The 21,907-nt window shown below is 38.6% G+C and overlaps 1 protein-coding gene across 1 annotated transcript; it reads right to left on the bottom strand.

Annotated features, from left to right (window-relative positions):
- Positions 1 to 7,340: 7,340 nt before the first annotated feature.
- LOC140238193 (uncharacterized) lies at positions 7,341 to 21,371 on the bottom strand. The gene is made up of 3 exons (XM_072318130.1): positions 20,409 to 21,371; positions 19,142 to 19,904; positions 7,341 to 7,429 (listed from the first exon to the last, which is right to left on the bottom strand). Exons 1-3 carry the CDS (start codon positions 21,369 to 21,371, stop codon positions 7,341 to 7,343), a joined length of 1,815 nt encoding a protein of 604 aa, XP_072174231.1.
- Between the last annotated feature and the right edge of the window lie 536 nt (positions 21,372 to 21,907).

Genomic DNA, 21,907 nt, shown 5'->3' with positions numbered 1-21,907 from the left:
CATTTTGCCGGCTGCACTGAGAACGACAATCGAAGAGGTGGCAGAGTTGCAGTGCCATGATCAAGTTCCTGACAAGGAGGTGGGTTCAACATTCACCCTACCATCCATCCCCAAGGAAGATCTTGTAAGGATGCAACATGGCGACGCAACTCTCTCTAAGGTCTTGGCTTACAAATCCAACGAAGTTCAACCTTCACCGCGGCAGTTGATGGCCGAATCAAAAGCTGTCCGAAAGATTCTCCGTGAGTGGGATCGCCTTACCTTCAGAGATGACATCCTTTATCGCAAAGTCCTGATTGCTGATTCAGAATGTTACCAGTTGTTCGTTCCAGAGACCTTGAAAGGACGGGTGCTTCAGGCTGTCCATGACCAAGTTGGACATCCAGCCTCGGAGAAGACAACTGCTCTTGCCCGTCAAAGATGCTACTGGCCCTCCATGGCTGATGACGTCAAGAAATACTGTGAAAACTGTCAAAGGTGCCTGCTGTCAAAGTCCAGTAACCCCAGAGTGAAGACTACAATGGGAGCGCTCATTGCCAAGAAGCCACTCGAGATCCTGGCGATTGACTTCACCACGTTAGAGCCGAGTGGGAAGATCGAGAGCGTCCTGGTGATGACAGACGTCTTCACTAAATTCACCCAGGCTGTACCATCTCGGGACCAGAAAGCCTCAACTGTGGCAAAGCTCCTTGTCAACCACTGGTTTGTCCGATTCGGGGTGCCAAAGAGGATCCACAGTGATCAAGGAAGGAACTTCGAAAGTCACCTCATTCGAGAACTCTGTGCCCTTTATGGTATCCAGAAGACCAGGACAACACCATATCACCCAGAAGGTAATGGTCAGTGTGAGCGATTCAATCGCACGCTCCACGATCGTCTTCGCACTCTCCAACCACGGCAGAAGAAGAAGTGGACCGAATTCTTGCCGGAGATTGTGTACTCGTACAACTGTACACCGCACTCTAGCACAGGGTATTCGCCCTTCTATCTTTTCTATGGTCGGGAGCCAACACTACCAATTGACCATGTGTTAGGAGCAGCCACGCAGCAAGATGAGGATGCAGACGACTGGTTGTCCTCACACCACCACCGTTTGCAGACTGCTTTCAATTCTGCTGCTAAGATGACGGAGAAGCAAGCTCTACGACGACAGGCACGGGCGAACGCCAAAGCGACTGATGAGGGCCTGCGTATAGGAGCCAGAGTCTTCCTTAGGAACCGAGTGTTGGGAAGAAACAAGATCCAAGATGTTTGGAGCGACATCCCCTACAAGGTTGTCGCTAGACCAGACCCGACAGGCAATGTCTACATTGTGGCTCCCCTACATGGTGATAAGGCACACGAGGGAAAGGCTATACACCGCCGTAACATCCTGGACAGTCGGCAACTCGTCCCCGACATTGCACCTGATGTTCTAACGGAGGCAGAGGCATCTGTAGCTAAAAGTCCTGATGTGCCACAACAGGAGAGCGACGACAGCACACCGATGGTAGTCCATGTGAAATTGACAGCGGGACCAGAAACGACAGTCGACGCTACACAGGTGCAGCATGAAGGAGGCGAGAACGATCATGACGACACCAGTAACGACAGGGACGACAATCGACAAGGTGACAGCGACATCGTGCCTGTGGCGGATGACGGCGAAGCAGTCATCATGAGGGAGGACGACCTCCCTGCTTTGGAAAAAGCAGGGGAGCGCCCAGAGAATGGACCGGAGTCAGCTCCACCACTGAGGCGTTCGGCTAGGCTGCAGGGAAAGCCGCCACCAACCGTCACTGAGGAGATTCTCGCAGATGTTAGCAAGTCGCACTTGCTACTCCTTACTCTACTTTCGGGTAGAAATTAAGTATTTGAGTTAATTGATATTAAATAATTATGTTTATTGGTATGTTGTCAGGGATGCCAACATGAAGCAGGGGAGAATGTAACATTGTGGTTTTTTGTCAAAACAAAGAGAAAGAAAGATTTCTAAGAATCAAAAATTAAAACAAAAAGTAACATAAAAATACATTTTTTGGAAAATGAGTCACCCTGCGTCATTCAGGAAGTCCAATCCTTCCGGTCACATTCTCCACTTTTACTTGCCAAATTTGGGCATAATGTCCACTCTCTGCCCTCCTTAGGTCAAGCTATGACCTCATAGCCAGACATAGCCCTCCACCCAAACAAAGTGGCAGTAAAAGTGACGTAGAACTGTGCGTCGGTGGATTGGAATTTAAAGTTAAAATATATCTTTGGGAAGGGTCCTAAACCCAATAAATAGCAACGTTTTCCTCTCCTCACTTCATATTGGAATCTTTGACAACGAAGAAACAGCAAGATATTGTGAAGCAGAGCGAGTGATCGGGAGTCAGCTATCTTTGTCTCCGGCAGGGGTAAGTTATCTTCTTTGTCAAGCTTAAACTGTGAAGTCTAGTTCGAGTCTAGTATGTTGTCCAGATAGTGTTAGGATTATCTATGAGCTGCTACTTGCGCTATAGATCAGTGATAACATTGTTGCTATTTCAAATAGAGTTGAAATAGGGATCCTCTGTTATGTTGAACAGAGTGATGCGAATGTGCATGGGCACATCCTGAGATTTCATTGTCGTTCATATATATCTGACTTCTGAAATGTATGGCTCAAACCTGCCTCAGACTCAGATTGGTTGATATTACAATGTTTATCGGTTATCGAGCTCCTACACTATGTGAGTGGACGTTGAGTTAAGTTGAGTTGACAAATAGGAAGAACTTGTTGGAAAAGCTGGTTAAAAGATAGACTTGACAATTTGAAAATGTATGTTCATTGCTGCTTTCACAACATCTTGATTGGTGACATTGTGTGTGTGACGACATTGTGGAGTAAACACTCGTGAATGTCATGTTCTAGTTACATTGGAGTATGCACTGGCTAGGAACCCCCCCCCCCCCTCTCTCTCTCCTTCTTCTCCTTCTTCTTTATCCTTCCTCTAATTCCTTTCCCTATTTCCATATCTTGCCTATTGAAGATGATAGGAGTGTTTAACGGTATAAGGCCCGGTATTGAATGTATACTGATGGTTCTTTGAGCAAACAGAATCTTGCTTTATGTTGAGTTGTTTGAGAGATCACTGAGATATCAATATCTGTTATTGGTGGATTGAGTTGCAATCATGCTAACTTCTTTATGTGATGTCTGTTAATTACATTTGCTAATTATTCTGCTTTAAATGCATTACTCTGATTTAGCATATGATTACTTGTTCAAGTTAGTTAGCGAGACATCTATGAATTCAAGAGCAGTGTAGAACAATTCATTGTAGCAAGAAACACTGTGACGTCAAAATTCTAGAAAACAGAGCAAATTCACTTTAACCTAGTGAGCGGACTTCGGACAGAAGGTCATTCAATCCTCTCTGGTCAGTGAGAGAGCATTCTTGACACATTTACGACCTAGGAGCTTTCACATGGAAACACCTGTTAGAGAACAGTAGAGCTATAGTTAAGCCAATATAAACGCTTTCACATTGGAGTCTGTATCAGAACTTCTGACATAAAGTTAACTCTTTGGACTGTATAGAGAAACCTAATGCGAATTAGAGATTTGCCATTGTAAATATGTACTTATAATGGAATAGCTATAATCATGCAGTTGAAACGATTACTCAATGAGCATAGCATGAATTATCAGAAGTAACCATTCACTGTTGAAATGTCAATAATCAATGACTATGTGCCAATTACAAGTTGCAGTAATTATACTATAACTAGGCTAATGAATGTCGATACAGAGTGTATAGTACGATGCAATGATGCAACAAAGCATCACGAATAGGAGTGAACACAACTGAATTATAAGACTGTGTATGCTATATTAATGAACTTCATTCATTCATGTATTCAATGACAATACAATGTACTCATTATCCCTTGTACATAATGTTTACATCTTTCAGGGCTTGTTTGGGTTCGGTTTGATGATCAGAACCTGCGAATAATAAAGAACACCCGTAACCAACATAGCGAGTCCCGGCTCCATTTGTTGTCGTTACACATATATCTTTTAATGTTTACGTTTCCCTCCATGTGTGCTAGAGTAAGCACATAATGGGATCTCAAAAATAAAACCTTGTGAGGACATAGTGCGTATAGAGTTTTGTACATCGATTTCTATATACGACTTACAGGTCAAGGCTTAGGCCTACAGACAGGGCCTATGTGGCAGCAGCTGTCGGCGGAAGACAGTAGACAGTAGAACCGATTCCAGGGGTAGAACAGTCTCGTCTGTTTCATGTTCTCAGTCGTTCAAGGACGAGGAACAAACAAAAGCTTCTCACTCACTCACTTTTTTGGCTCTTTTGGCAAAGCTTTGGATTTTTATTTTCAACATTTGTTTGTTTTTTTCTTTACAATTATATTCCATATCATTCAAAATAAAGCTTTCCGGGAATGTGCGAAAGTAGGTGTTTCTGCCATTTCTATCTCATTTCACTTTATTTTTTTTTTCCATTTTTACAATCCCATACCAAAACGATAAGTTAAGTCAAAATAAGATGAAATTATCTGCTCTTGCAAGGGACTATCCATTATTCAAATTACAATTAGATTGCTATAAGTATGTTTTACATATTCCTTGGTCAGTGTAATAGGTGAAATCTATTTGTTTTTAACTTGTTTGTACCGACGAATTTTGTGAGTAGGCGCCACTGATAGAGGTGTTTGTACGTGGTACTGCTTTTTTTAATGCCTTTTCGTTCATTTTTTATTTATTTATTTATTCATTTATTATTATTATTATTATTATTATTATTTTTTATTTTTTATTTTTTTTTTGGGGGGGGGGGTCTGTAAATCTATGATGATGTGGAATGAAGACTGACTTGTCAACATTTACCCGAGATCATCCCCCGGAATCTCCGCATCTAGAAGGTGAATGGATTTGTTATTTTCAAATGTTATTCTCTTGAAAATTATTTTCTTTGAATATTATTTGAATTGTTTAGCTGCATGCATTTAGTTGTAACATTCTATCAAAGATTAGTCTGAACTTGTTTTTTTTTCTTAATGATTACTGTTTATAATGTTGTTGTTTAGTGACATATTACGTTCTGAGTGATCCGCGTATCGAAACCAGCCTTGCTTTTTAGAGGATCAATATTTTACCATCCTTTTCTGTCAACACTCAACCAGTAGGATTGCAATGCTTCATGATAATGATAACAATAATAATAATAATAAATTGCACTTTTATAGCACTTAATACTGACGTTTCTAAGCGCATTAATACGGAAAAAGTATATATAAGTCTATGGCAGCCTGTGTGTTAAGGAAATTTAAAATCGATTACGTCTTTTGATAAAACAGGGCCTTGTCCTCAAGCACATTTTGATGGTAGTTGTTATATTGGTCGGGAACTGGTTGCTGACTAAAAGTCTTCTGGTCAAGAGCCTGAAATTCTTTCCTTGTCCTTATTCATTGCAAATCTTTTTTTTTTAATGTCATCAATGATAAAATTATAATGGCGTATAGCATTATTTAACATTGTAAATATGTTAACATGTTAACAGGATCAGCCCCGAAAGGCCAATGGCCTACTGCTGATTTCCTCCACCATTACTCAAATTGTTATGTCAATCTCCATCACACACTTTTTAATTATGACTATGCACTTGCCTGAAATAATTTTGGTTTGTATATGTATATTTTGATTGATTGTCTCTCTGCATTTTTTTTAACTGAATTTGTTGAAATAAACTTGAATTGAATTGAATTGAATTGAATTGAAATCTCTGAAGACCAGTGATAAAGGGGTTGGCGACGAGTCGGCGACAGGTTACCGACATTTTCACGACCAATCAAAGACAAAAAATACCTTTGGCAAAAGGTTTGAAATATAGTAAAGTCGAAGGTCTTAATCAACTTATATCGATTTCGATTACTTTAAACATCGGTGAAATTATAGTCCTTTTGTTTGTTAAAGAATAATTTCTTATCTTGATATTTTTCTCTCTAGGTCTTTAAAGGTCGTATATACCTTTTGCAAATGTCACGACATTCTTCATGGTTGAAGAATTCGGTCTGCAAACATCGTGTATGAAATCTTACGGGAATACACCTTAGAGTCTTCTTTTTTTTTTAAGAATTGAAAATCTAACTCCATGTCACTCGAGAGTACGCTTCCCTTCGGAATCCGAATGAATTCACTGAAAATCTATTATGGTTTTCCCCTTGATCATAAACATATAAAGAAATTTCCAGTTTTATCATTCTGATGAAAGATCTGAATTTCCTACTTATACAATATGTAGAATATGTATATTGTTTTTTCTTTCTTCATGTTTTGTTTGGTAGACTGACACTCTTTATTGAAAAATGGGGAAAAAATCAATGAAATAAAATAGAATGAAACATACCAGCTTATGAAAGGAATCTAATTTTCAGGGTTAGTAAAGGAACGCGCGAACGTTTAAGAAAGAATTCTCTTTTAATTTTCATTTCAGGAAACCGATGGAAAGTGGAGCGTGCCATGAATACGGATGATCAGCGATTCTGAACGACAGTAAGAATCAGACGTTGTGTTGTTCTTCTGTCATTCCTCATCCAATTACTTACTTCATACCTTCTGGCCAAGACGGATACGACCGTATCATTTCGACAACAATTTTTATTTTCGTCTGCTGCATGTGTCTACAGTGTTTAATCCCTTTTCTGAGAAGGACAGATCATGTGCGTCGGTAACACAGAATGCCCTGAACGACCTTTACCGCGACTGTTGTTCCGAGATTTCTCTCTCTCTCTCTTTTTGTGTGTGTTTGTGTGTGTGTGTGTTTTATTTCATGACTGGTATCAACTGTGCTAATTCATCTGCTCATGTTAATCATCATTTTTAGACAAAGAGACGTGTGGCATTGTAGATACGAGAGGGGCTCTCATGGGGAGTGACAATAAAACTGTTATACGTAATATAGAACAAAAGCGCGAGAGAAATAGCTCGAGATAGGGAAGGAGGGAAAGAAGGGAGAACAAGAAGAAAACAGTGAGGAGAAGAAGGAGAAATGTGAGAAGAAGGAGAAATATGAGTAGAAGAAAGAGGAGAAGCAGAAGAAAAGGAGGATGAGAAGGGGAAGGGAGAAAAAGGGCGAAAAGAAAGAAGGGATGAAAAGTGAAGGGAAAGTGATGAAGGTCGAAGATAGATTTAGAGAAGAAAACAAGGAAAGAGGAGCAGGAGAAGGAGAATGGGGGCAAAGTGGAGGGAAACAAGAGAAGGAGAAAGACGGAGGTGGGGGGGGGGTACGAGGAGAAAAAGAAACATATGAAAAATGGCTTCACCTGTTGAAATGGTTTCTCTACAAATTATGCCTAATCGAAGTTGATATTTACAAAGTTCCGATGGGGAGGCATACTCGCAGGCGGCTCGTCTCGGACGGATACGCGCTGAAGCTGGCGAGGAAATTGGGGGCATTGCCTAGTCAATTACACCCGATTCACATGGAAGAATTAAAGCTTTTCTGCTTTAATTGCGGTACTTCTGGATCATTAATTATCATTAAAGGGCATCTAGCCGTCAAAGTGCAAATGCAATTGAAATTTCTACTCCAAAACAAATCAGTGCACAGCGCACGCTTTGCATTCAATTTTACACCAGACACTTCAAATGCAGACAGTGCTTTTAAGACCCACTAGCTTGCTTTTTGTTAATCAGTTTGTTGAACTTTTTATTTCTTCTTAATATCGAAGAATGTCGTAGATACTTCCGGAAAGATTACAAAAAATGCTTTACATATTCAGTTTTAAATACTTTACATCATATATATCATTTTAAACTATAAAATCAGTGCAACAGAATGCATTCTTAGGTGTGCCACAGTAATTATTGTAACAAAAATAAAAAAGATTAAAGTACGTCAAGTAATGTCAGATTTATAATCAAAGTTCTTGGAAAAGATTTCTAGAAATATGTAAGCGCGTATATTTTCACAAGTGTAACATCATTCATTTTTGTAGCGAATGATTGGGTGTGATGTGATGTGCATATATTCGTATAAAAACATATTATTTGTGTGCATACATTCCATATATAGTAATTCTATACGTATGCTATGGTATTTCATCTCAACCGAATGATGTAAGAATGTTTGCTAAAATCACTGCATCCACTGTTCCCCCCTCTTTGCCATGGAATATACTTACAGAGTGTGCAGATAATCAACAAGTCTATCTATCTATCTATCTATCTATCTATCTATCTATCTATCTCTCTATCTATCTATCTCTCTATCTATTACCTATCTATCTATTTATCTATCTATCTATCTATCTATCTATCTGTCTATCTATCTATATCTATCAATAACCTTTATCTATCTACATCTAAGTATCTATTTTTTATCATTTTATTATTCATTTATTCATTTTTCTATTCATTATCCGTCTATCTATCTTTCTATCTACCTATCTAGATCTGTATATCTGTTTGTCTTTCTATCTAGATATGTACACACACACACACACACACACACACACACACACACACACACACACACACTCTCTCTCTCTCTATCTATCTATCTATCTATATATCTATCTATCTAACTATCTATCTATCTATCTATCTATATATCTATCTATATAACTTTCTATCTATCTATCTATCTATCTATCTATCTATCTATCTATCTATCTATCTATTTATTTATCTATCTCTCGATCTATTCACAGCGGTTGCCTCCATTTCCAACAGCCTATCCATATGTTTAATATCTATCCATTGTTTATTACAATGTTGATTTAATTCAATATGACGTATAGTTTTAGATTCACTACCTTTATGACGTAACAAATCATTTGCGGATTGAAACATTTATATATTGTGTCTTTTTGTAATCATGTATTTATGTTTGCAAATAATGTTGTTAGAAATGAAAAATAAAATAAAAAAAATGAAATGAAATATGATTGTATAAACACACATATCACAACCCTCTTGGGTAAAAGATATTGCGATCAATTAGAAAACTGAAAAAACACCTTTAATAGTCTCAAAGTGCGGGTGCTGAAATCGGAAAATTGTAAATTGATTTTAAGGTTGTAATCGCGCTGCTCTTTGTGTAACAAAGCCATAAGGAGCCTGATGTAACAGAAAATAAAACACACCCCGAAAATCTGTACTGCGAATGACTTCAAATCGTCGTGGGCCTTCGAATCGAAATATAGAAAAAAGTATAGGATCTAATATAATGTGAAATAAAATGAATAAATGGACATACACCAGAATCCTCGATGACAAGGTACTTAGGTATATGGCAGCTTTCATGAAAGCGAAAACATAAAGTGATGGAAACAGAACACTAATTCGCTTTCATTTGATTCTTTGATGCTGTTGTTGTTTTTTCACCAGCACTGCTACGTCTCACGTAAACTCTTAACTTGTCAAACAGGTTTTGTATTGAAAGTTAGCGTTCTGCAGCCCTATGCAGTGGCGGACCGATACGACTTAGAATTTCCATGTGAAGAGGGCCAGCAGTAGGCTCCACGGGTCTCCCTTGTTACCGAGCGCCGGTTTGCTGCCACCTTCTCTTTCCTCACTTGCCACTTACCATCGCCTATTAATCGGCGCAATTAATTCCTCTCTGTCGATGTCTGAAAAATGTAAATGCCAAGTCTCATACAAATCGTCATGACTCTGTGAGATGATTTCGAGCTATCTCTCCGTGTGTGAAAATAGGAGGAAAAAAATGCAGAAAAAAAAAAAAAACATGCAGAGAAAAAAAAAATGTGTAGACCAGATTCCGTATGTCTGTTAGTGAGTTCTCTCTCTCTCTTTTTTTTTTCTTCTTCTCGCCAATCACGCGATAAACAAATGCCCTAATCCTTTATGGCGCGGTTTTCAGCAGTTCGCAGCCATCGGTTATGTTAATGTTTAGATGATCATGTGCGCCGAAATCAATCATTGGTAAGGGCGCTAAATTGGTTTTTAGATCTACATTCTCATAGCGCATTCTGCATGGAGCATCATTCATCATCAGGGGCTCGATTGTGAATGCAATAAAGAAATTGATTTTATGAGTGATTTCATAAGATTCTATCTGATGCACGTATTCTTGTCCATTCCAAAGCATTATTTCTCATTACTGACATTATGCCGATGAAACGTTGTGTTGAAACAATCTCTATCTTATATTTCATAGGATTTATTTTACTAATTTACTTATTTTAAAATAGCCCTATGATTAAGTCATTCTTCTGCTCCGAAGAATTTCATCAGCATTTAAATTCAAGCTCTCTGTTCCCTAACTTTTCGATGAAAACTTACTTATTTCTTCTTTTATTTTCCTTAATTGGAACTGTCGTCAATTAAACATTACATAATGATAGTAACTGCCGATTATTGTCAATCACTAGGGTCATGTTTTATGAAGAGTCAAAATTGATTATAAAGTTGATTTCAGCTGTAAGTCTATGGCAGCCTGTGTGGTAAGGAAATTCAAAATCGACTTCATCTTTTGATAAAACGGGGCCCAGATCATTTTTTTTTTCTTTAGTTCCATCAGTGTCAGCGTTCAGTTGTGTTATATGAATTTGTCACCGCAGGACAGCTGTAAATCCTTCAATCGAGTGTAATTCTCTTCAGAAATATTCGTGGATAAACTGCAGGTATTATAACCGAAGATTTTCAAATTCAGTTTGATAAGTGAAATCACACACACTCACCTGTCACTGAACTTCATCTCGGGCTCTGTTTTGTTAACAATCCTGATTAATTAACCCTGTATCGCATTTTGGCGAGTCATTTATCAATGTTTATAGTGCCTATATGGACAAACCTTTATTCCGAGGTGGGTGTGGTACAGGTACTGGTATCTTATACAGGAATTGGCAAAAAAAGCAAACAAAAAAACTGAAGAAGAATAAAGAAGAAGAAAAAGAGGGAGGAGAAGAAGAAAAACATCCCAAAATGACAACATTGTATGTTTCTTTTTCCAAGCTGCTTGCACCATCCAGCCCCCTCCGTTATACTTTCCCCGCCCCTTTTCTGTTCCCTTCCCAAACGGGTTGTAACTCGCCAATTAAGCATCCTCCCCGGGGACAGCATCTAATGTTTCCGTGGTTTTAAGGATGCTTCCTCCTTTAACACGAGTGTAGCTTGACGTGATTAAAAGATTTTTTTTTGTAACTTTTTTTTTAACCAAGAACTGAAGGAGGAAAAGATCGAGAGAAAGGGAGAGAGAGAAAGAGGAAGAAAATTTTTACGTACGATATGTAAATTGTATACTTCTTTTGTGAGCCCCTTCTCCTATAACTGAAATTACTGAAATCGTCACTGTGATATATACTGGCTCGAAATAGAGTTGTAGAAAATTAAATATTCTACCGAGTGTTTCATGTAAAAATGATTTTGAAAACAAACATAAAAATGGAGGCCGTATACAATGATATAAAAGTAAGAAGTAGATATTGCTTACTTGGATTCGTTTCATGGCTTTTTCCGAGAGGAGCCATATTTGTCACTCTTGCAATGTGTGCATTGCTTTCAAGCTATATGATTGTCCGTACATATATTTTTGTATCTATATTTCATGACTTGTACCATTTTAAAAAATTGCTCAACAGTTATGAGTTGACAAATGTTTACTTTGTATTATGTGTAGATGTGTGTTTGATGGACGAAGAAATCCGTTCTAAAAGACATTGATCTCATTCATCATTGTAAACAGTTCACGCAACATTTCGTAAAAACATTATATGAAACATGCGTTGTACACTGAGTCTTTTTTTTTTTTATATATAGCCATAACTATTTGGCCTTTCAAAATGTCGGTGTTCTAAAAAAATGGAGAGGACAAAAACATGCTTGGTTTTCCATAAAAATTACATAAAGGAGAAATTCAAATGAAAGATGAATCATATATTTTTGAAATACCAACAAACATTTAACATTTGAAACGCTGGTCCTCATTATTAAGGCCACTTAAGAGTTTGGTAGAGCATTGTATCCGTTGATGAGTTACGCACAGTAACAGGGAGGATTCTTTCGAAAGAAAATCACATACTTCATTATTTCCATCCGTGACATGATCAATGTGATGAAATAATTTCTTATATCTATCATATATTTCCATACTGATAAACAAAAAACACCCGTTTTATATCCCCAAGCTCACAATCTCTTCTCTCCGGAGAGGGTAACCTGGCAACCCAAGGGTTGCCAAGTTACCCGATGTTATGCATATAAATCATGAAGGGATGGGAGGGGGGATCTGTGAATAGAACACACTCTAGCACCGGACAGACTAAAATAGGCTTCAAACTAATCACCTCCTGTTTGAAAGATAACAATTTTCAACCAGTCATACCACAACGCTCCCATCATTCCGTTGAATTTTAAAGACATAATAATCCTAGAATAATACTGACAACATTTTCCTGCAACCCTTTTCTTTGAAGAAAAATAAAACGTTTTTTAAAACCAATCGCTGCTCCTCCTGATGGAGTTAAGAGAAGTAAAATAATGAAAGCAAAACTATGAGCCAGAAAAGCAGATCCCAGAAACTTTAGCAAAAGGAAAGTTACCAACACTGTATCGTGGATTAGTTGTATTTGAATATGTATTATTAATTCTCTCATTCTCTCTTTTTCTTCCTTTCCTTCCATACTTATCATCTATTCTGGCAAGTTGTGTCATGTTGTTGTGTTTCTTCTGTTTGTCCCGTCCTGTCGTATATCATATTTGTCACAAGTGTTTGTAAATAAGTAATTCATAAGTTTTATGAGTGGTTCACAATCTACAAGCTTTGCTTTTTAGTGGACCTCTCTATTCTTTCTTCCTTTTTTTTTTCAACTGAAGCATGACTTTGTATTATTTTTTTTGTTTTTGTGTTTTTATGTTTTTGTTGAAAGAAAAAAAAAGAAGAATGAAAATAAATGAATTGAATTGAATTAATCTCCATTTTTCCTATTCCCCTCTAATTCACTTTGTTTCTCCATCCGTTCAGATCAATTTCTATAAAGATAATTTTTCTGTAATTAGATAAATTTCAGGAAATGTTTCATAAAGTTAGCATGTTTACTGCAAATGTCACATATTTCACAAAATTAAATTCATCACAAGAATAATTTTAAACTTGTTCCAACAACACAGAGGTAAAACACATACAGGCTCACTAAATGATTTGAAGAAAAGCTGTGGAAGAAGATATCGTTTTCCAAGGGAGAGCATAATTGAAGAGAAATACAGTAGTAAGCGCGTTTATTTTTTTGCGGTTTATTCGAACTCATTATCTCAATATTGATTTCTGAACTCATTATAGTGATAAATCAGGGAGTCGGAAAAAAAAATGAAATGTCTGGCTCTGTCATCTATATCTCAAAATCGACAAAAAGGAAACAAATTTGACTTTAAGGATGACACAACACAATTATAAAAAGAGAAGGAAGAAAAGGAAGAGAAATACCTCGTTGTTTTACTTTTTCCATTTTGATAACATCATAAAAATTACATTTGTAATGATATGCCATTTAACTTTATATAGTGCAAAATGATTCAAAACAAAAACTCGCTGGTCTCAGATTACTTATAGTTTCATTTCTCTTCAGCATGTTCAGAAAATTTGTCTCGACGTTCAAATATAAATGGAAATGCAGAGTAATCTCTCACGTAAAACCTAGTTGAACCTAAAATGATTTTGGCTATTCTGGATTGGCAGACAAAAACTTTTCAGCCCTCGAAAACTGATGAAGAATAAAACGGCAGGTAGCAAGTTTTGAAGTACAAATATTTTTGGGATTTGTTTGCACTTCTGCTTATGTGTTTATTTCTTTAATTTCTTTGTTGTTGTTGTTGTTGTTGTTGTTGTTTTAACTTTGTATCTAACATGGACAAAGCCAGGAACACAAATCTTGCAGACATCCCCAGGTAGATGACGACATGCAACCTGTTGCCTGAAGGCATAAAATCTGTCAAAATTGTGTTGCAATCCCGCCAGTCGTCACCCAAGCTTTGTTCTGCACTTTTCACTGCTTTTGTTTGCTGATTTTGTTTTTTACATCCTTCTGTTACTCTTTTTTTCTCTTTATCTTATCGATCACAGCTTGGCTAGACGCTTAATTTCCCTGGTCTAGCTGGAAGTTATGGCAAGCATTGATACGATCACCAAGATCATTTCTTCTCTTTGTTGCTTAAGGGTTGGGTATACGGGAGGAAGTTACAACAGAAATTAAGTACAAAGAAGTTGAAGTTGTGCTGTCAAAGGTTTGTTTTTGTTTTGAATTACTCCAGCTAATTTCAGTGATTATCGAATGGTCTGGGTCCACTGACTCCAATCAAGACGTGAGTAAACAAAAAAGTGAGTGATTGCAAAAATGAAGGTGAATACAAATGAATTCAATAATTTTATGACGTCGTTGCTGGAGCAAAAACTCGCATAATACAAAATTTCCATGACGAGAGGTTTAAGACCCTGGATCATTATAGTGCTAAAGTCAATACTATTATTGTTGCTTAACAATTAATCACGACAGTAATATCAGTAAACGATGCAACACACATTGTTTCCGATGTTTGCCATTATTTGATCGTTTACGTATGTACAATTTCTAACTGTGCCTCAAGCAGAAAATTACAGCCAAGACGACTCAAAGGCCCGTCCAAAAGTATTAAATAGGGAAACATGTCATAGTTCATTGTATGTCTATATATCGTTCTTTGTGCTTCTTTTGTTGTTGTTAATGTTGCTGTTGTTGTTGTTGTTGTTGTTACTACATTTCTGAAATGACGGTGAATAGATTGAAATTGAAAGGTGACGGCAAAAGAATTTGTCTTTGAAGTCTGCAACCCGCTCCCTGGTTTACAGCATTCGTGACAGCTCGGTTGACACAATTCGGGAATACAATTCCACCAAGGGGACGTATTAATGCTATCTATAATAAGTATCACGACATGAACACAGTGTGGTGTAGTATGATCAGCAGGTTGACAACGTCATGGGGAATATTACGAAAGAGTTTTTGGTTTGTTTTATTTAGATCTTCAGCAAGTTGGCAACCACAAGAGGGCTGCCATCGTTGTAAAGTTGTTCTTATTTTTTTTTTTGCGGAAATTGTTCGAATAAGGAAAATCGCCTAGCCAAGTTTGCTGTTCTCCCTTGCTGCACTCCTTTCTGTAGGGAGGGGCAAAGGGGGGGGGGGGGAGGGGGGCTGGGGGACAAAATTCATATAGGAGGTTATCATAATTATGTCAATGACCAACAGAAAAACCGACAGCGTGTATGTAGTCTGAAACGTTCATGACTCCTGTATTATTCGTTTAATACGTTCTTTAATAAAAATACGACCTATTATGTTGGCTCATCAATAGAAACATCAATAACGTTTTCGTAAAGATCCCATTGCAGACTGAAAATTAATGATTCGTCAATGGAATGGCGGCTTTTCCTGAATACAGATCATGGAAGGATGAAAATCTAATGAAAATTTCGGCACAATTCTCGTAAAGAGAGTAATTGTTGTTTCCAGTCACGTTATCATGTCGATTTTATGATGGCTCAAATAAGCTAATTACAAATTCATACCATGTTACAATATTCACAGGACAAATTTATCTTAGTAATTTTCTTCATACAGATAGCTCTGCAGTGAAGGAATAATTTGCGAGTATTGGTTTGGCTGATTTACTTCCATATTTCAGAATGACTTTATTTCTACATTTTCTATAAATAATAGTTAATATTTTACAACAAAATATTGACAAAATATTTATCAACAGCAGGAGAAGACAAATATTATAAAGCAATGAAAATTGACAGACAATGTCTCAAAAAAATATAAGTAGACTTAATTGATCTTGCATTATGATGAAACGTAGATATTGGTATGCAACTTGAAAGTGTAACTATAAAAGTTGTGGGTAAATGGAATCATAATCATGATAAATTCATTTACTCTATACAGTATGCAAACTCCATCTTTGCTAACGCTTCCGTCGATTTTCTTCTTTGTAGACGTGTAGACGTGGGTGGGGTAGGCATCTTCAGAAATTAATTCACGTATCACATCTACCATCCTTAAGAATTAGAATTAGAATTTATTATTATTATTATTATTTTTTTATTTTGTTATTATTATTATTTTTTTTTTTACTATTTATCCTGTTCTCCCTCCGTAATTTTCTCTAAAGGTCATCGTTCTACGCTTATAATTTCAACCCGCCCAATAAATTTCAGCACTCCTCACGTCAGATTTCGTCTGGTGGGGATCATGGATAAATGTGTTTCCTTGCATTGTCTATGTGGTTAGAAGTCTCGTGTGATCCACAACCCTTTCGACCAAACAAACAAAATGAGTAAAACAACGCAATGTGAAGAATGAGTGAATTCTAGTTGTTTTTCGTTCTTTCAGTCACGTAGACCAAGAGCAATTTCGCTATTTTGCACAATGGCGTCTCGAAAAGTTTTCGAAACATGGCTCACACGATGTCATTGTGCACAATAAAACCTATACCTCCTTATGACTTAAAACGCAATTCCACGCCGTACTCACATAGTTATGCAAATAAGGTGATGATGTCATTGGTTCTCTAGTTCCCCAATGACCTATACATTCAATTCTACGTTTATTATTACTTTTTTTGTTGTTGAAATGAATCACAAAGAACACACTTCTGAAACGTGTTGCAATAGCACGACAGTGGCGACTTAAGGGAGGGTAAAGGGTTGTCGTTGCTGAATCATCGACTAAATGTACATGTACTATATTGACATTTTATGAGCAAAACCTAGGGGAGATTGGTGAGTGACGTCATTACCTCAACGAAAGTGCATACGTGCTTTTGACAATATCACTGTTCACAAAAATATCAAACTTTAAGATTCCGTAACTGTCTTATTCAAGATCGGATTTTGATCAAAACCACTATATTTCTGTCTCTGACAACTTCACAGTATAAGCCATCGTAAATAGCTCATGTGCTCATTTGACAAATGACCCTTTTTTTTCTCAGTTGGTTAGGCAATTCACCTGTTGTCAAAGCGACATATTGCTTAACCTTGCCCGACGTTAATGGAATTCATGTTGATACTGTCACGACTCAACCCAATCACCACATCATGACAATCAAATGTTCCGCTCCATTCCTGGCAGATCGCACCCAAACCATCACAACAACGTTGCAAAAGACCACGATTGGGAAGCCATGTCTTGATCTGAGAGCGATAACTTGCTGCGGACCTCTTTATTGGTATTAGCCTTGTTCAAGGCGCATCACATCTCCCCCCTTAAGACGGGAAGTTATGGAAGAACTTTCCAGTCAAACTGCAAACAGTCGTTACAAACATGTTCCGAAACACGATACATAAAAATGCACAGTTGTGTGTTCATACACTAAAGTGGATTCTTCACATAAACAAGCTCAGACTTAATGAGCCTTATCAAAACCTTTCTTGAGCGTAGGCTAAGTCTAAATATAGATCCACTACCTGCTCGGAACAAGCATGTGCGTATACGCGCAAAACTTTACAACCACAACATTCCTTGTTTTCTTTTCTTCTTTTTTTTTTTTCTGCTTGGTCATAAATCATGAAACATGTATTCTCTTTAGCTTTCCTGAAATGCTTATGAGTATCAAATGGCCAAACATTTCAACACCTAATCGAAGTCTAAGAAATGCTGCTGGTTCAGAACAAAATACACTGTACTTGTATCATGAAACAATATACCATAAGTATGGACATATCAAACTTCTCTCTTAGTTTGATGTGCATATGCTTGAGAAAAACCGCTACACATATCACTAACTAACCTGCATACACTGACAATCATGCAGTTTGAATAATGAACTTCACACATTTTTGTTGTGATTATTGTGTATGTCACCAATAATAGAAGTAATCTTCCATTCACTATACTTAGTAACCATTTTTTCATGGTGAGCTTGTAGCAATCTGACCTTTGATGAAAACTGACATAACAACGCGTTCAGCTCAACTGTTTGGTCTGACAAACATCTCTACATTTCTAATTTCTTGACACTTCTGTTCAAATACTGTAAAGCTTTGTTCCTCAAGACAATAAATGCATGTACAGTGACTAGCGTATAGCAAAACAATGCAATTATGAACACCTGTTATACTCTCTCTGTTTCTGAAACAAGATATCACATGAATATAACCTGGTTATGTCTGTACACCTGTATGGTCTCATGAACCTTACACATTCACAACATTATGAATATCATAGTGTCATAATTTCACTCAGTCGATATCTATGCTATGGAAAATGTGTATAATTGGTCAATTCTGTGATGCCACAAATTCCAACTCTTGCAGATTAAGCATTTGAAAAAAATGCAACAACAGCTTTTGTGTGCTTGTGTGTGCTTTTTGCAAACAGCAATGCAACTTAATTTGCAGTTCCAATTAATACAATGTCTACATTATACCCTGTATCAAAATATGCTGTATTACTAAAAACCCCTTTCTTCACCATATAAAGCATAAAACATAGCAAAACTCATGCTATATCACTTGAAATGATTTTGCCCTGTTTTGGTGCAAAAATCATGACAATTTGGAAAACATGCTGTCTTTTTCCCTGCAGACAAGAACAAAAAGAATAAATTAAAGCAGTGTACACAATGTTTGTGTCATCATTTCAAAGCAATCAATAACACTCTTTCTTCAACATGAGAAATATAATTTTCTTACAAATGCATGGAAACACATTTCTTTTGTCTCGTATTGTTCATGTTTCCAAGTCATTACCAGTCTTATTATCTATGGATAATAAGCACATCTGTGTCCTTTTGTCCTATCCGTGGAAATATGCGTACTTCTATCTTATCCACGGGACAAAGCGTCTGCAATGACATTGTCTTTTCCACGTACGTGCTGTATCACGAGGTTGTACTCCTGTAGCACTAGCGCCCATCTGGTTAGGCGTCCATTTTTGTTCCTCATTCGCGACAGGAACACAAGCGGATTGTGGTCTGTGTACACCAGCACTGGATACTTTGTAGTGTTCAGGTACACGTCAAAATGACGAAGAGCCATGACGAGCGCTAACGTCTCCTTCTCGACAGTGGAGTACCGTCGCTGATGTTTGTTGAATTTTCTGGACATGTACGCGACGGGATGGTCAACTCCGTTGTCGTCCTTCTGCATCAGGGCTCCTCCTCCTCCTGTGTCACTCGCGTCCACCATAAGAATGAACTGCTTGTCGAAGTTCGGCGCTGCAAGAACCGGAGAACTCGCTAGCATTGCCTTCAGCCGGTTGAAAGCAACTTGACAGTCATCTGACCACTCGAACTGCGAATCTTTCCGCAACATGTTGGTGAGCGGTGTTGCAGCATCAGCGAAATTATGGCAGAACTTCCGATAATAGCCAGTCATGCCCAGAAATCGTCTCAGCTCTCGCTTACTCTGTGGGCGGGGAAAGTTCAAGATCGTCTCCACCTTTGCTTCAACAGGCTTGACGGAACCATGTCCCACAATGTGACCCAGGAACACGACTTTTGCTCGGGCGAACTCACATTTCCTCAAGTTCACCGTAAGGTTGGCACTGGTCAAGCGGTCAAACAGTGCTCTGACTCTCAGAAGGTGGTCCTCCCATGTATGGCTGTACACTATGATGTCGTCGAGATACGCCTCGCATCCCACCAAGCCAGACGTGACGGTGTTGATGAGTCTCTGGAATGTAGCGGGCGCGTTCTTCATCCCGAACGGCATCACTTTGTATTGGAAGAATCCGTCAGGAGTCACGAATGCAGACAGTTCTTTCGCTCTTTCACTGAGGGGAACCTGCCAGTACCCCTTCAAAAGGTCAAACTTACTGACGTATTTGGCATTCCCTACGCGATCAATGCAATCATCGATGCGGGGCAAAGGGTACGAGTCTGACTTTGTTTTCGAATTGAGCAACCTGTAATCCGTACAGAAACGCAAAGAACCATCCTGCTTTGGAACCAACACACAGGGAGAACTCCATCCACTCTTACTAGGCTCAATAAGGTCATGTTCAAGCATATATTGAACTTCCTTCCTCAGAACATCCATTTTCAATGGATTCACACGATATGGGTGTTGCTTGACAGGGGAGGAGTCCCCCACATCAACATCATGCACCACCACACTAGTACGACCTGGTACATCACTGAAGAGGTGTTCATACTCATGGACTACATCCATCACCTGAGCTCTCTCTACTCCTGGAAGATGAGATAATGTGTCAGAAAGATTTGCTAACACCTCAGAATTCTTCAACATCAACTGCGGAATTTCCACATCATCACTCTCACTGTCTTCACCATCCACTTCACAACCGATTCCAACCGTAGCAACAGGCTTTTCTTTAGCCTCTTCAACATTTTCAACATACTCCTTTAGCATGTTGACATGACAGAGTCTTCTCCTCTTCCTCCTATCAGGTGTCAGGATGATGTAATTGACATCACTCACTCTTTTCTCAACCACATACGGCCCTGCATATCTAGCCTTCAAGGCATCTCCTTGAAGAGGGAGCAACACAAGAACCTTAGAACCAGGCTCGAAATGCCTTTCTTTCACCTTCCGATCAAACAGTCTCTTCATGTTAGACTGAGCTGCCTTCAGATGACCTGCAGCTAATTCACGAGTACAAGAAAGTCTATCCTTGAACTGACAAACATAGTCCAATAGGTTGGACTCCGGTTCAACCAAGATCTTTTCTTGCAAGATCTTCAAGGGACCACGAACTGAGTGTCCAAAGACCAGCTCGAAAGGACTGAATCCAAGAGATTCCTGGACCGATTCTCGAACTGCAAACAAGAGGAGAGGAATACCCTCATCCCACTCTTTCTCATGCTCACTGCAGTACACACGCATCATATTCTTCAAGGTTTGGTGAAAGCGTTCAAGAGCTCCCTGGCTCTGTGGATGGTAAGCACTTGAGTTCCTACATTCTACACCTAACTCACTCATCACCTGTTGGAAGATTTTGGATGTGAAATTAGACCCTTGGTCTGACTGCACACACTTTGGAAGTCCTACCATTGTGAAGAACTTCACAAGAGCTTTACTGACATTCTTGGCAGTAATCGTCCGTAATGGAATTGCCTCGGGGAAGCGGGTAGATGCACACATCATCGTCAGCAAATACTGATTACCCGACTTTGTCCTTGGAAGAGGACCGACACAATCCACAATGACCCGACTAAACGGTTCTTCGAAGGCCGGAATTGGCCTTAAAGGGGCAGGGGGAATCTTCTGGTTTGGCTTGCCAACTACCTGACACACATGGCAAGACCGACAAAACTCTGCGACGTCATGTCGCAAACCTGGCCAGAAGAAATATCGAAGCACCTTCTCTTGGGTTTTGTTGATCCCCAAATGACCTGCCAATGGTGCTTCATGGGCAAGAGATATGATCTCCTTCCGGTACATCTTTGGTACCACTACTTGATGAATATCTCGAAAATCCTCATCACTTGTGGCATCAGGAGGGCGCCACCTCCTCATCAAGATACCATCCCTCTTGTAAAACTTCACAGTTTCATTCACTTCCTCATCCTCAGGTACAAGTGACTGTGCAAGACGCACTATTTCAGGGTCTTTGCCCTGCAATTCAACCAGACTCTGACGAGAAATCTCTGACATTTGACCATGGTCCATATGTGCATCATCACTGCTGTTAGACTCTTCAAGTCTAGAGAAGAAAGTATCAGCCAAGATATCCTCTTGCTCCTCTTTCTCCAGTTCACGAGCCATTGACCTGGTAACAGCACATGAGGGAAACACATCAGGCATATCCTGAACCAATTTCTCTGTGGCTTCGTCAACCACGGGTGTCTTACTTGGGAGAAAGTGAGGCAAAACCTTCTCTCCAGCGATATCATTGCCGAGCAATAAGGTGACACCTTCGACTGGCAATGTAGGCAAAATACCTACTACAACTGAGCCACTGACAAGATCGCTCTTCA

Source organism: Diadema setosum, chromosome 14, assembly GCF_964275005.1.
Source record: "Diadema setosum chromosome 14, eeDiaSeto1, whole genome shotgun sequence".
Lineage (NCBI taxonomy): Eukaryota > Metazoa > Echinodermata > Echinoidea > Diadematoida > Diadematidae > Diadema > Diadema setosum.
The sequence above is the reverse complement of the archived record's forward strand: the minus strand, read 5'-3'. Positions and strand labels throughout refer to the sequence as shown.

What these genes read in the sequence shown, in the direction of transcription:
- LOC140238193 (XM_072318130.1), bottom strand. Translation starts at nt 21,371, where the DNA reads ATGTACCGGAAGGAGATCATATCTCTTGCCCATGAAGCACCATTGGCA. An exon ending in CGTATGTGGTTGAGAAAAGA is followed by an intron (nt 19,905 to 20,408) that starts GTGAGTGATGTC and finishes GTTCCAAAGCAG; the next exon opens with GATGGTTCTTTGCGTTTCTG. An exon ending in CATTCTTATGGTGGACGCGA is followed by an intron (nt 7,430 to 19,141) that starts GTGACACAGGAG and finishes GTAATTGACTAG; the next exon opens with GCAATGCCCCCAATTTCCTC.